The 14,844-nt window shown below is 39.8% G+C and overlaps 3 protein-coding genes across 5 annotated transcripts; 2 read left to right on the forward strand and 1 right to left on the reverse strand.

The window, feature by feature from the left end:
- Positions 1-2,180: 2,180 nt before the first annotated feature.
- spag16 (sperm associated antigen 16) lies at positions 2,181-6,336 on the forward strand (the record flags this gene model as incomplete). 2 transcript variants are annotated; one of them, XM_083564298.1, is made up of 2 exons in its annotated part: positions 2,181-2,221; positions 4,485-6,336. In XM_083564298.1, the coding sequence occupies one exon, from the start codon at positions 4,691-4,693 to the stop codon at positions 6,245-6,247; it is 1,557 nt and encodes a 518-aa protein (XP_083420424.1). In that variant the 3' UTR covers positions 6,248-6,336. The 2 variants fall into 2 exon arrangements, with proteins under 2 accessions (XP_083420424.1, XP_083420423.1); XM_083564297.1 differs by lacking the exon at positions 2,181-2,221 and having other exon boundaries at positions 4,418-6,336.
- Positions 6,337-7,227: 891 nt separating this feature from the next.
- On the forward strand, positions 7,228-11,953 carry ccdc82 (coiled-coil domain containing 82). 2 transcript variants are annotated; one of them, XM_083564609.1, is made up of 7 exons: positions 7,233-8,143; positions 8,659-8,911; positions 9,015-9,107; positions 9,432-9,556; positions 9,701-9,871; positions 10,921-11,133; positions 11,474-11,953. In XM_083564609.1, exons 1-7 carry the CDS (start codon positions 7,613-7,615, stop codon positions 11,537-11,539), a joined length of 1,452 nt encoding a protein of 483 aa, XP_083420735.1. In that variant the 5' UTR covers positions 7,233-7,612; the 3' UTR covers positions 11,540-11,953. The 2 variants fall into 2 exon arrangements, with proteins under 2 accessions (XP_083420736.1, XP_083420735.1); XM_083564610.1 differs by lacking the exons at positions 10,921-11,133; positions 11,474-11,953 and adding an exon at positions 9,941-10,684 and having other exon boundaries at positions 7,228-8,143; positions 9,701-9,899.
- On the reverse strand, positions 11,912-14,698 carry pomp (proteasome maturation protein). Its single transcript, XM_083564658.1, has 6 exons — positions 14,603-14,698; positions 12,934-13,034; positions 12,784-12,844; positions 12,487-12,588; positions 12,256-12,349; positions 11,912-12,100 (listed from the first exon to the last, which is right to left on the reverse strand). The coding sequence occupies exons 1-6, from the start codon at positions 14,603-14,605 to the stop codon at positions 12,033-12,035; spliced, it is 429 nt and encodes a 142-aa protein (XP_083420784.1). The 5' UTR covers positions 14,606-14,698; the 3' UTR covers positions 11,912-12,032.
- Positions 14,699-14,844: the final 146 nt, after the last annotated feature.

Raw genomic sequence — 14,844 nt, forward strand, 5'->3', positions numbered from 1 at the left:
TCTCTCTCTCTCTCTGAAAAATGTGAAATAATTGACTATGCCAACAACACTGAGTGTTACAATAGTTTGACAACTAACTGATTTTTTTTTGACAATCATCCAAACATATACACAGTGAGGAAAATAAGTATTTGAACACGCTGCTATTTTGCAAGTTCTCCCACTTAGAAATCATGGAGGGGTCTGAAATTGTCATCGTAGGTGCATGTTCACTGTGAGAGACATAATCTAAAAAAAAAAATCCAGAAATCACAATATATGATTTTTAAAACTATTTATTTGTATGATACAGCTGCAAATAAGTATTTGAACACCTGTCTATCAGCTAGAATTCTGACCCTCAAAGACCTGTTAGTCTGCCTTTAAAATGTCCACCTCCACTACATTTATTATCCTAAATTAGATGCACCTGTTTGAGGTCGTTAGCTGCATAAAGACACCTGTCCACCCCATACAATCAGTAAGAATCCAACTACTAACATGGCCAAGACCAAAGAGCTGTCCAAAGACACTAGAGACAAAATTGTACACCTGCACAAGGCTGGAAAGGGCTACAGGGAAATTGCCAAGCAGCTTGGTGAAAAAAGGTCCACTGTTGGAGCAATCATTAGAAAATGGAAGAAGCTAAACATGACTGTCAATCTCCCTCGGACTGGGGCTTCATGCAAGATCTCACCTCGTGGGGTCTCATTGATCCTAAGGAAGGTGAGAAATCAGCCCAGAACTACACGGGAGGAGCTGGTCAATGACCTGAAAAGAGCTGGGACCACCGTTTTCAAGGTTACTGTTGGTAAAACACTAAGACGTCATGGTTTGAAATCATGCATGGCACGGAAGGTTTGTCCAGGAACGTCTTAAGTTTGCCAATGACCATTTGGATGATCCAGAGGAGTCATGGGAGAAAGTCATGTGGTCAGATGAGACCAAAATAGAACTTTTGGGTCATAATTCCACTAAACGTGTTTGGAGGAAGAAGAATGATGAGTACCATCCCAAGAACACCATCCCTACTGTGAAGCATGGAGGTGGTAGCATCATGCTTTGGGGGTGTTTTTCTGCACATGGGACAGGGCGACTGCACTGTATTAAGGAGAGGATGACCGGGGCCATGTATTGCGAGATTTTGGGGAACAACCTCCTTCCCTCAGTTAGAGCATTGAAGATGGGTCGAGGCTGGGTCTTCCAACATGACAATGACCCGAAGCACACAGCCAGGATAACCAAGGAGTGGCTCTGTAAGAAGCATATCAAGGTTCTGGCATGGCCTAGCCAGTCTCCAGACCTTAACCCAATAGAGAATCTTTGGAGGGAGCTCAAACTCCGTGTTTCTAAGCGACAGGCCAGAAACCTGACTGATCTAGAGAAGATCTGTGTGGAGGAGTGGGCCAAAATCCCTCCTGCAGTGTGTGCAAACCTGTTGAAAAACTACAGGAAACGTTTGACCTCTGTAATTGCAAACAAAGGCTCCTGTACCAAATATTAACATTGACTTTCTCAGGTGTTCAAATACTTATTTGCAGCTGTATCATACAAATAAATAGTTTAAAAATCATACGTTGTGATTTCTGGATTTTTTTTTTAGATTATGTCTCTCACAGTGGACATGCACCTACAATGACAATTTCAGACCCCTCCATGATTTCTAAGTGGGAGAACTTGCAAAATAGCAGCGTGTTCAAATACTTATTTTCCTCACTGTATATATATATAATTATTATAATTATTATTATTATTTGTATTATTATTTATTTTCAACATTGTGCATTAATACTGATTGATACTGAAGACATCCAACCTATAAAAAAACAAGTGTGTGTACTTTATATTTATATTTAAATAAACCAGAATACATTTTATATTTTTAATCTTCTGCACTGATGACAGTTTCACACACTTTCGGCATTCTCTCAGTCAGCTTCATGAGGTAGTCACCCGGAATGATTTTCCAACAATCTTTAGCAGTTTCCAGAGGTGTTGAGTGCTTGTTGGCTGCCTTTCCTTCACTCTCCAGTTTAACTCATCCCAAACCTTCTCAACCGGATTTAGATTGAGTGGTTGTGAACACCAGGCCATCTGATGCAGCACTCCTACCTAACCTAGAGGTGTGATCGGGGTCATTGCTCCTGTGTGTGTGTGTGTGTGTGTGTGTGTGTGTGTGTGTGTGTGTGTGTGTGTGTGTGTGTGTGTGTGTATGCATAATGGAGATACAGGCATATAATAGGTATGTATATGTTGATATATGATGATGATGATGATGATGATGATGATGATGATGATGATGATGCATTTTTCATTTTTATTTTGTTATATACAATTATGCAACATCAACATGTTTATGTGTAGCACTTTTTATTTGTTATTGTTGATTTATTTTTTTCTGCTGTATATGCATTTATTTATTCTGTCTAAATATTTGCCAGTGTCTGCCATCTAACACAATCTACAATGTCTTAGAAAAACATGCACACACACACACACACACACACACACACACACACACACACACACACACACACACACACACACACACACACACACACACTCACACACACACACACACACACAACACACACATAAGCACATTCTGCAAGATGCAAATCTGGAAACCAGAAAAAGGAAAAAGAGGAACCACAGAGGGGAAAGATATTTGTGAAAGAGTCAGTGATGGTGATGCAGAGGAACACAGACATATTCTAATAGGTTTTTACACTATCAATATTTTTGTGCTCATACTACTTATAATTTGCAATTGCACCCCACATACACAGTGGGGTATTCCTGTGATGTGATGTGCCTTTTTTATTATTGTAAATATACTGAGAAAAACTAAGAAGATGTGCTGAATAGTAAGACGAGACTGAAGACGGTTGTGTGTAAGCGCCCCCTTTTGGTTAAATTAAGGTATGCCTCCTTCCCCCAATATAAAGAAGACATATATAATTATAATAATATATAATGTACAGGAAATGCACAAATGAAGTTTAGTATTGAGCAGAAGTGCAAATAGGAGCATTGTGCAAAATGAACAAGAGCAGATAAGTATGTAAATATGTACAGATAATAAATACAAGTTCTGGGCAGTGTAAATAAAGATATATAAATTGGAATAGACCAAGATGTGTGTAAGGCTCAATATATGTAGAGAAATTAGATATATACGTGTACAATATAAAATATGTACATTGTTTGTACAACTGTAACAGATTATACACAGTGTATATACATGTGATAGTATAGTATATAGATATGTGGAAGATAATGAAAGAGTTTTATCCAATTATTTATCCATTTTCAAACAACTCATTTGGAAAATTGCCTTTTTAAATCAACTTAGTGAATTTCTTTATTTTTTCATTTTTATTTCTTTATATTTTTGTCAGAACAAAATATAAAATATAGTAAAATATTTACAAATTAGACGATACTGTATAATTGTACAATAGTGTCCATTTCATTGTCTGGTTTTTTCTGCTTGTTTTTTTTTTATCTTTATTTTATTTCATTTTATTCTATTGCGATTGTTCAATGCAGTGTGAAGAAATGGGATAGATAGATAGATAGATAGATAGATAGATAGATAGATAGATAGATAGATAGATAGATAGATAGATAGATAGATAGATAGATAGATAGATAGATAGATGGATGGATGGATGGATGGATGGATGGATGGATGGGTGGGTGTGTGGATGGATGGGTGGGTGTGTGGGTGGATTGATGGATGGATGGATGGATGGATGGATGGATGGATGGATGGATGGATGGATAGATAGATAGATAGATAGATAGATAGATAGATAGATAGATAGATAGATAGATAGATAGATAGATAGATAGATAGATAGATAGATCCAAAGCTGGATCAAATTTTCTTAAAACTTGCAAAACTCTAAAATTGCATTTTAATCGACTTTCCGTCTTTAGTGCATGTCTTTTATTTTTCCTTGATTATTTATTTTTTTGTCAGAATTGTCGGAGTAAAATATTTTCTTATAAAGTAATATTTAACTATTAATAGACAATAATGGACAATACTGGACAGTTAGGGTCCATTATATTGTTTATTTCCAGGGGAAAAATATATTAATTTATTTTTAAAAATAGATTTGATTTGGTTTAATTTTTAAACTAAAAAAGAGTTCCCCAAGAAGCGTGTAATACATTTACCGTAAAGCACAGTATATACGCGCTCAAGGTTTCAACCTCGACCTGATTAACTATTGAATACCACAATATAATATCGTGATCACCATATTATTAACCAGTACACGTTTTAGTTACATATAACGGCGAGATTTAGACATTAATCTTGGAAAACGTTTTGTTTAAATTACGTCAATAACGTGTTGATGTGATGTTATGGCAATAGCGAGGTCGCCGAGCGAGTTTCCATGGTAACAGTAAACAAAGTGAACCAATGGCGGCGGTGTGTGACACTGAATCGGTGGACGGTCCATATTATTTAGAAAAAGTATCCATTCCAGGTGAATCTGAAGATGGATTTGAGTACGAAGAGATTAGTGTCGAGGAAGAGAGTGTGGCTGAAGAGGAAGATCTGGAATTTACAGCTGAAGTTCTACATAACCGCACTACAGTCTCTGAGATTGTTTCAGACCTGATACCTTCCTCATCTCAAGACTTACTAAGCCCCATTCCTGAAGTTGTGGACGATTTCATTCGCAACTTCCTCATGAAAATGGGAATGACCCGAACATTAAATTGCTTCCAAACAGAATGGTTTGAGATGCTACAGAAAGGAAAAATTAACAAGGAAGAATTTCCAGACGTTCCTGATATCTATATACACAACCAGCTCTTGGAAAATGGGCTGAAAAATGTCCAGAGAGAGCGAGATAGCTACAAGCAGGCAGCCTCCCAAGCCGCAGAGACTATTGTGAAGCTTCAGAAAGAACGAGACTTTCACCGGCTGCACCACAAGCGTGTCGTGCAAGAGAAAGACAGACTGACTGAGGAAATGCGAAAGCTGAAAAAGCACTACGAATCCTACGGACCTGCTCTGAAACAACTCAATGAGAAGTTCCAGACAGCTCTGAGGCAAAAGATGCTGGTCACCATTGAGAAAGACAAAGTCTCCAGTCAAGTTCAAAAGCAAGAAGGCGACGTGTGTAACACGCACTCCTCCACAGGAACCCGCAGGGCGCCGATAAAAAATGAATTTCACCGAGGACATGGTCCCGAGCAAGGTACCAAGGTATCAGCGAATGAGGTGGGAACCTGTGACCCTGCCAAAGAACCAACCAAGAGCACGACTACCAAACATTTGAAAGATTCAGAGTTTCCAGCCAGCACACGTATAAATCCCTTCCTGCCCCAAATTAAAGCTCTATCTGCTCAAAGCGACAAAACATCCAGTTTCTCCTTGCTCAGGTCCACCAAAGCTCATACAATGTCTGTGAGCTCTCTTGCTCTCCATCCACGCAAAATGCTTGTAGCTTCTGCAAGTGATGATCACCTCTGGAGGCTTTGGGGAATGCCAGAAGGGGAGATGATCATGACTGGAGAAGGTCATACTGACTGGCTGTCTTCTTGTAACTTTCACCCCAGTGGACAATTTTTGGCCACCACCAGTGGAGACACCACAGTAAAGATCTGGGACTTTGCGAAATCCTGCTGCGTGCTGACTCTTGAAGGCCACACACACGCCAACTGGGGATGTTCCTTTCACTCCTGTGGAGACTTTGTAGCCTCCTGCTCTATGGATAACACGGGTAAAGTTTGGGATCTGAACAGCGGTCGCTGCCGCTACACCCTGCGGGGCCACATGGACTCGGTGAACAGTATTTGCTTTGTTCCATTCTCTAACATTCTCCTTACCTGCTCTGCTGATAAAACCATCTCACTGTGGGACGCCCGTACCGGACTCTGTGCTCAAACGTTCTACGGGCACAGATACTCGTGCAACAGTGCGACCATTAACGCCATGGGAGACACGATTGCTTCCTGCGATTCCTATGGCATCGTAAAATTATGGGATGTACGGTCCATACTGGACATGGCGACTGTGGATACCGGACCACACCCTAGCAACCAAGTGGCTTTTAGTCCAAACGGACACATGCTAGCGGTCGCAAGTAACAACCATGACGTGAAGCTGGTGGAAGTGGCGTCTTTAAACGTGTCCAGCCTTTTAGGTCATAATGATGCTGTTCAGAGTGTGGTTTTTGACCATAAAGGAGAACACCTTTTCTCCGCTGGACATGATGGAGACATTTTCATCTGGTCATAATATTTGCAGTGATTGTTCAAGTAGGTTGATCGATTATGTATGACATGAAATGGTCTATAAAATGTATTTGCATAACACGATGAGTGACATTTCTGTTGATGAGAGATCAATAAATTGATAGAAATAGGAATTGTAGTATCTTCGTTTTGTATATATTGGGTAAATGGTGTCTGGTCAATCATTTATTATTCATGTGACTCTATTATTCATGCAATTCATTACAAAAACATTTTGTTAAAACCTGGAACTAAAACGATCAGGAAATATACTACATGATTTGGCCCATATTGGTATTATAAATCACTTCTGAGTTTGCTTGCAGAGAATCACATACCACATATAGCAGTGGTGGATGAAGTACACAAACCATGTAGTTGAGTAAATGTACAGATACACAAGGTAAAATATTACTCCAGTAAAAGTCAAGTCAAGTTTATTTCTATAGCGCTTTTCACAACAGACATTGTCTCAAAGCAGTTTTACAGAAATCAACAGTTAAAGTGAATGGTGTGTATTTATCCCTAAAGAGCAGCCATGGTGACTGTGGCAAGGAAAAACTCCCTTAGATGTTATGAGGAAGAAACCTTGAGAGGAACCATGCCAGAGCCTTCAAACACTCAAGGAGGTAAAATGTCAAAACTCCACATGGAGTGGGATCCAATTGGCACTGGTACGTCTCCAGATGGGAGTAAAAGTGCTAAAGTATTTGCCTTCAAAATGTACTTAAGGATCCAAAATACTATAATTTATTATGGCTATAATGTTCCTGTTATCATTTTTGTCACAAGAATCATTGCTTAAAGACTCTGTGACTCTCAGCACACTGATCTATGAATAGAATGATATTAATGACTCAAACACTGATTGATTTCTATTCAAACACTTATTAGAAACACTCATTAATAAAACTTAATCAACTTTTTAAAACACAAAAAATATTTTTATAACACTAATGTGAGTAAATGCAATTTGTTACCTCCATCTCTGCACCTAAACCACCACTGCCCTGGGGCTAGTTTTATCCTTAATTTCCATTTAATTATGGTTAATACAACCCTAATAAAACAACAAATATAAATTATATGGATTAGATATATTTATTTGGTGGAACAGATCAGGAAATGTATTCAGGTCTTATATTTTTGATCACTGTGATGCAGGGAGACAGTGTTCTCCACACCGCTAGGTGTCGCCCTTGTTGCTGTGAACAAACAGCTGATTGGAGAACTGCAAACCCCCATACAGACACGCCCCTCCCCCCCGCTAAAAATCGCGCGCAGTTTTACGGTTGTAGCGAATTTTTTGTTGTCGTAGTAGTAAAACGTCTTTGACTTGTTTTGCAGACGAGATCCGATCGCTGCGGCCATGTTTAGGAAACGCCCGGCCCTGTCATCGCGCATCGACCTCCGCAAGACGCGCGTGAGCGCGCTCGAACGGATGCTCGACGACAGCGACGAGGGGTCGTTCGGCGGCACGACGAGCAGCGACGGCTCCACGAGCGAGTACCGCGAGTCGGACGACGCGAGCTCGAGCGCCTCGGACGGCGACTCTGGGTCCCCCCGCGGCGGCGGCGGCGACGAGGAGGAAGAGGAGGAAAAGTGCGCAGTGTCGCGCAGGGGGCGTCGACGCAAGAGGTCGGCCGGCGCGAGCGTCCTGGACGACAGCGGCACGAGCCAGTCTTCTTCAGACAGCGACGTGGGAGCCGAGCCTGTCCGGAAGGCGTCGGGAAAGAAACGACTCAAGCTTTCCGACTCCGAGGGTGAACCTGGGAAGGAGAAGGAAGGAGAAGCGGAGGCCAGAGAAGCTGCAGCCAAAAGGAAATCGAGGAAACTGAAACTGATGGAGCTGCTGAAAAAGAGAAAGTCGGGGACACCTGTGCGCAGGCGCAGAACCTTGGTAAGAACCCAGGTATATCAGTAACCATCAGAAGTCGAAATTTGACTAAAAGTATCGATACCTTACAACAAAACTTTTCTAGTCCATGTTAAAAATCACCAAATCCGATATGACTTGAGGTTTTAAAATATCTGATTTAAACTGTATTTTCACAGTATTTGACTCATAGTGAAATCAAAGTATCACCAAGATCAAACACACCAGAATAAAACAAAGATCAAACAAAAAAAAAAATCTATAGGGATTTCCAATCCAAAACAAATGGGATAGCCCCCTCAAAGTTCATACCTCCTGAGGAATATTTCAGATGATTTGCCATCTTTACCCAACCTGATGTTCCTTAAGCTGCTACATTGACTCCCAGTGTAGTGTCAATGCTGTGCTGAGAAATGTGTCACTTTTGGTTTTGAGGTGGTCTTAAAATTATGGAAGGTAGTAAGTCTCTACTGTAAAGAGTTATCTTGTGCATTATATATACTGTATATAAAAGCAGTTAAAAAAATGTTCTTCCACAGAGTTCGGAGGAGGTTGGACACGCCAAAGTTGAGCCTGAAAACAAAGAAGAAGTGAAAGAGACTTCAGATTCTGAAGAGTCCAGTGAAAAGGATGCGCTTCGCTTAATAGACAGTAGTGAGGAAGAAAAAGAGGCCGACAGTGACAGCATGAAGGACTTCATTGTAGAGGACGAAGAGCAAAAAGGGGGAGAAAAGGAGGAGGAAGAGGGAGAAACGGAGGACAAGAGCTTCCGGTCGCACCTTCCACGCCAATGTAAGAGCTCTGTTGAGTTGTATGTGGGTCTGGTTGTTTGTTAGTACCTTTTGATAATTATATATATTTAAATCTACCCAAGTAATTTTTGTTATCATTGTAGTTATTACCGGATCTCAGTTAACCCACTTTCAGCTGGTGGTCAAAGCCTTGTTGATCAACGCCCTGGATGCATCCTTCCTCAAGTCGCTTTACAGTAAGGGTTTCCTCTTATTGCTTCCATGGTATTATTTCCTGCTCTCGCTTTCTTGTCAATCATTTTACTTTCTCTTGATCTTTGAAACAGATGCAAAAATAAGGCAATATACAACCATGTGTGCGCTCAAGGTCACATATAGTCATCATTCTAACCCTATCAGCCCATTGCAGCCGCATTCCTCGTTCCATGTGGAGCCCTAAATAAGTTTTACTCACAAAAGTCGCTCTGGTATCAAGCTCAACAGGAAAACAATGTATTTAATAAAACTATGCTGGGTTGCTTTACTGTGCAATCATCAGGTTTGAATATGTGTCACTGCAGACGGCGAGCGGACGAAGCGCTATGCCGAAGAGATGAAAATGTCACTGCTGCACTTCGATGAACGCCTGGTGCTCCCAAGGCTGGAAAATCTGAAGCAAAGGAGCCGCTGGAAAGACCGCTACAAAGTAGGAATGAATGAAACACGTGTTGTGGCAATATTGTGTATATGTGTACAAAATGAAGCAAAAGTTGTCTCGTGCATGTTTAGGATTTGATTGTCATGTGTGTGTATATAGACAAGATTTTTGTGATTTCTTTTTTTCTATAAGGAGCGGGTCGAGTGTTACCCCAAAGTGCGAGTTAGTATGGTGAACACCCGCACTAAGGGCTGCGAAGCGTGCGAACTCCACCGCATTGGCCGCTTCTGTGTGCGTCTGTCCGGCCAGCTGTATCACAACCAAACGCTGCAAGAGGACCAGTTCATGCCTGACGACTCGCAGGTGACACACTCATCAAGCTTTATTTTGAGTTCGATTTAATTGTAATCAAACAGCTGGTCCCTGATGGAGGTGTGTAGCGATGACCCCGTTGTAACTTGAAAATATTGTAGTTTGAGACATGGCCTAGTCTACCTATAAGCCTTAAAGAATAGTGATCAGTATGGTGTAGTTTACTAATTAATTTATAATTGAACAAATTACAGCACATAATTTACAAAACAGCAATTTACACTACCCTACTCTATAAGATTACAGTATATATATGTGGCAGCGGCTGGTGGGCGAGTGAAGGGCAGAGCCGGACGAAATGAGCGGTAAGAAGCACACCTTTAGCAGATGAGACTGACCGGTGTGCTCTGTTTCATTGTCTGGCGACGCCGATAAAAAAAAGAGAGAGACGAGTTAAAATACGTGCTCTAACACCAAGACAACTGAACTCTGTCGGTCGCTGGCGAAAGTAAGGCATCTCACAAGGCGGGAGACTAACTGCCACTGTCTCTAAACCATACATCATCACAGGTCTCACCACAGTCCCAGAAACTTTCCCTTTCACTTTTGCAGATACCCTTTTATCACTCATCACTCCTGCTATCACTTTTTTCCCCACCCACTTCACCTTGCCTGTGCCTGTGCCCTTTTCTTCACTTCTCTAACACACTCTCCATTACTTTGCACTGTTGACCCCAGGTACCTGAACTCCTCCACCTTCTCCACCTCTTCTCCCTGCAACGGCACCATTCCATTGCCCTTCCTCTTTTATTCACACACATGTACTCTGTCTTACTCCTACTGACTTTCATTCCCCTTCTCTCCAGCGCGTACCTCCACCTGCTCCGCGACTGTTGCAAGCCGAAACACCCTGAGATGGAAACCTTGAAATGAAGGTTGTACACCTGAATGAGGTGTTACTATAGAAACAAGAAATTAGATAGAAGGAGCACATCGATATAAACATTACGCGAATAATCCGAAATAACCGGTCGGTTTAAAGGCCTTAGCATGGCGGTGCTATGAGAACAATAGGTCACAAGAAGTCTCTCAATTTGCAGATGTTCTTCGTGGGCTCAGTCTGCGCCAGCCGTACCGAGGTGTACCATGCGCTCAAGCACTATAAATACCACCTGTTCGAGCGCTGCCGCACTGCTCTGAAGGACCAGAAAGAGTCAGAGCCACAGACACAGAAGGGAGAAGAAGATGAGCCGGTGAAGGACACGGTGAATCGAGTGTTCACCAAGTTGACAGAGGAAGGTTGGATTACTGAGGTGTGTGTATTTTCTTTAGTTCTAAAATACACTATAAGGACAAAGGTATTGGGACACCTGACTTTCCCAGCCATATGTGGTTCTTTCTCAAACTGTTACTACAAAATTGGAGACACACAATTGTGTAATCAAAAAACTAGTATAAAATCTTTACAGAAGTTTTTAAAACAGCAAATGGCGACTGAACGTGAAAATGTTAAAAAAAAAGCACAATCTTACGCTCAGGTGTCCACAAACTTTTGTCCTTAGTTTATAAGGTTTTTGAATCAGTGATGCAAATGAAAGCCTATTGATGCATTATATTTATAGTGTTGTTTTTTTTTCTTTTTTTTCTCTGTAGCAATTTGATGAATTTCAGGAACGCCTTAATGCAGCAGACTTCTTCCAAGAGGAGAAGCTGGACTGAGAAGTGGACTTAAAAAAAAAAAAATAAAAAACATTTCTGTAAATAGTTGGTGGTATTTAACAGCCAAGACTTAACAGCATAAATGTGTAAAATATTTTATAATCAGGTCTAATTATTTTCCTTTTGCATTTTCTTTTTTTTTTTACTTGGATCATTTTTTATTTTAAGCTTTTTAATTTGAGAGAGTTTGATATAAAAAATATATTCATAACGCTTGTATTGAATGAAATAAAAAAAAGGCTATAAATTGACTCAAATGTCTAGTTTGAGGGTTAATAGTTTGTATAATTCTAGTTTTCAGTAGGCGTGAGGTATTTCTTACAAACCTCCTGCTGAATTGTGTACAAATACAGACAAAAAATTTTAAATCACTAACTTTTTATTATAAACAGAAATAAACAGAAACAGACAAAAGGTCCACATGTTCAGTGAACAAAACAGATTTTTCTGCTTCTTAAAAAAAAAATTTAAGTGTGATATATTGGGGGCGAATTCACAAAATTCCAAGTTTGTACTCGGTCATAATGTGAGGCTCGCCCATCAGCTCGCACTGTGCAGGATCTGAAACACACGCACAGTAATTATAAATCCAGATTCACACATACAATGCAATAAAACTAAGTTTTCCTGTAAAGAACTAATTTGGATTAGGCAATCCAATATCTGATTATATAACATGCTGATTGATTGAACCCTAATTAATACCCCCTCCTTACCACTGAGAATGTCCTCAAATCCGATGGACTCGTCAGCACCCCTGAGTGTATCCAGCGCGAGGTTGGAACTCGGCAGAAAAGGCAAACGTTGAATCTGTGAGAAACGTCGGTTTTATAGGTTCCGTTGCACTTTAGCATCTGTTATCTGCTAGAGAATATTATATTTTGTGTAACTGCAGAACCCTGACACGTAACAGTGGCGTCTGAGTGCAGTGATAAAACGCTTTTCACCTGTCTGGCTGCTCTGTATTCCATCTGGAGTTTCAGGGGCGCATGAAGTCCTTGGATGTTCCTTAACGTGGAGAAGTTCATTTTGTCCTGGTTGAGCTGGAACTACAGGGACAGACCACAAAGCAGGCAGTAAGTAACAGGGAAAAAAGTGTAATCATTTGTTCATTTCCTGTAAGCATTGTTCTAAGGACACACAATATGTATATTACAAAAAAAGAATGTAGATACCAGACTGATGCACCAATGTGTTTATTTTTTCCACAAGCTATGCATTTATACTGTACTGTGCAAGCTTACATTTTTCTCTGAGAGTTCTAGTGGATGTGAAGGCAGAAGCTCGTTTTTGACACTGGAAAACCTGAAATCACAATTCATTTTTAAATACACATTTAGAAGGAATACAGCATCTAATTCCAAGTAATAAAGGGCAGTTTTAGGAGTGTTTACCCCCTGCGCAGGGTATCAGGAACACCAAAAGATCCAGCCTGTGGACATAGCCCTGCCACCGGGACACTGTCTTTCAGCTGGGAGCGAAGACCACGAGTGTTCTGTGAAAACAAACAACATACATTAGCTGTGTTTGAAATACTGTAGTGTTGGTGCTAATTCATTTATATCTGGAAAAACTGTCTGGAAAGGACTTTTCTCGATATTTAACTACCAATAAGGTCAAGGATGTATCTTATAAAATACTTGATCTCTTCTATCCTGCCAAGAATGCTACGACTCATCGATTTGCAACGGCATAAAAGTTGTTGTGATGCATTGATTTAAAAAAAAGTGTGCATCAGATACAAGTTGGATTTTGTATTGTGATGCATAGTTTTTAACAGAATTGCGAATATAATGTATCACAACACTACGGAAACCAAGATATGTCCTGAGAGTGACATTGGACAGATTAACATGGCAGAGGTAGAGCTGCATCTTCCTGAAAAAAAAACAGGAAAAAAATGTGGTTTTATTTTAACTTTTTTCTTTGCGTGTTTGTAAAAGGGGCCATCCGTTAGAAGTCAGAAGGCACTTAAGTAAATGTACGATTTGCCGTCTGCCTGAACCAATAAAATAAAAGCGACCTATCTGTACCATATTAAATTGCGTTGAACCATATTTTGTTGAATCAAATCGAAATCAGGTTACACTGCATCCTAATGGAGTGAATCATTTCTTTAATATATCGTTGGCTACGCATCGAGATGCGAATTAAAGATATTTCTGGACATCAGTCCTTTATGTTACTTCTGTCATGCTGAGGATGAATCCGTATCTCATCTCTTCTGAGAATGTGCACATACGGCTTTGTTCTGGAAGAACTTTTTTGTGTAGATCTTTATGTAGATATAAATCAAGCACAAATGTTCTCTTTTTTTTTTTTGTCATAAAAAGAGGTTCAATTTGTTTACCAGGAATTTAGGGCAAAAAAATACACAATGTTTGCTAAACCTATTTATTTTTCACGCTACTTTTTTCTTATACAAGTGTAAATCTCAGGGTGCCAAGCCCTCTCTCTCTGCGTTTTGTTTGGGAATTAAATCCTACCTGGATTCTCTTACAACCACCAGCAACACTAAAGCCCTAATACTGTCAATGAGTCGTCTTTTTGGATATTATTGCAATTGTATGTTATTTTAGCTTCTTTTTTGTACCCCTGGGATTGTGGTGGATGTTTTGGCTTTTTAAAAAACAATTAATTTAAATCAAATTTGATTGTCGCATTGATATGACGCTAAATAGATCCAGCAGCGTCATATCAATGCGACCGAAACAGAAAGCCAGGCAATGACGCATCACAAATGAACATAACTGGTTTTCAAACATAAGCACCTTTACAAATAAATTACCGACATCCCCAATATATATATTTTAAGCGATAAAAACATTAATAATGTAAAAGTTGCCAGGTCTATTCCTCCAATGATGTCTATTAGCTCTACCGTCCGCTAGCTCATGTCCCAAAAGGCTAGCAATTTACACTCGCGACGATTCAATATAAAGCTGAGTAGTAAAAAAATATATAAATAAAAATATTTCATTAAAATAAATAATAAATTAAAGAAATTCAAAGATATAAAACGAAGCCGGTTGAATGAAAAATTAACACAAATCTCTACTCTACCATTTTTCCGCCGAGCGCCTCCAAAACAGTGCAATGTACAACTACTTCCGGCCCGAATCCGGAAATGGATATGACGTAATTCGGTAAAATGGCGTCCCATTTTTTTCTTTTAGAAATGACGATGCATGTTTTTTTGTCTTTAATTAAAACAACAAAAAATACGTATCTCTTTGTTATCACAAGAAACTATTAATTATATTAAAAAAAAATAATAATAAAGGTAATTTTTATAATGAATAAAT

This window comes from Silurus aristotelis (genome assembly GCF_946808225.1).
Source record: "Silurus aristotelis genome assembly, chromosome: 16".
NCBI lineage: Eukaryota > Metazoa > Chordata > Actinopteri > Siluriformes > Siluridae > Silurus > Silurus aristotelis.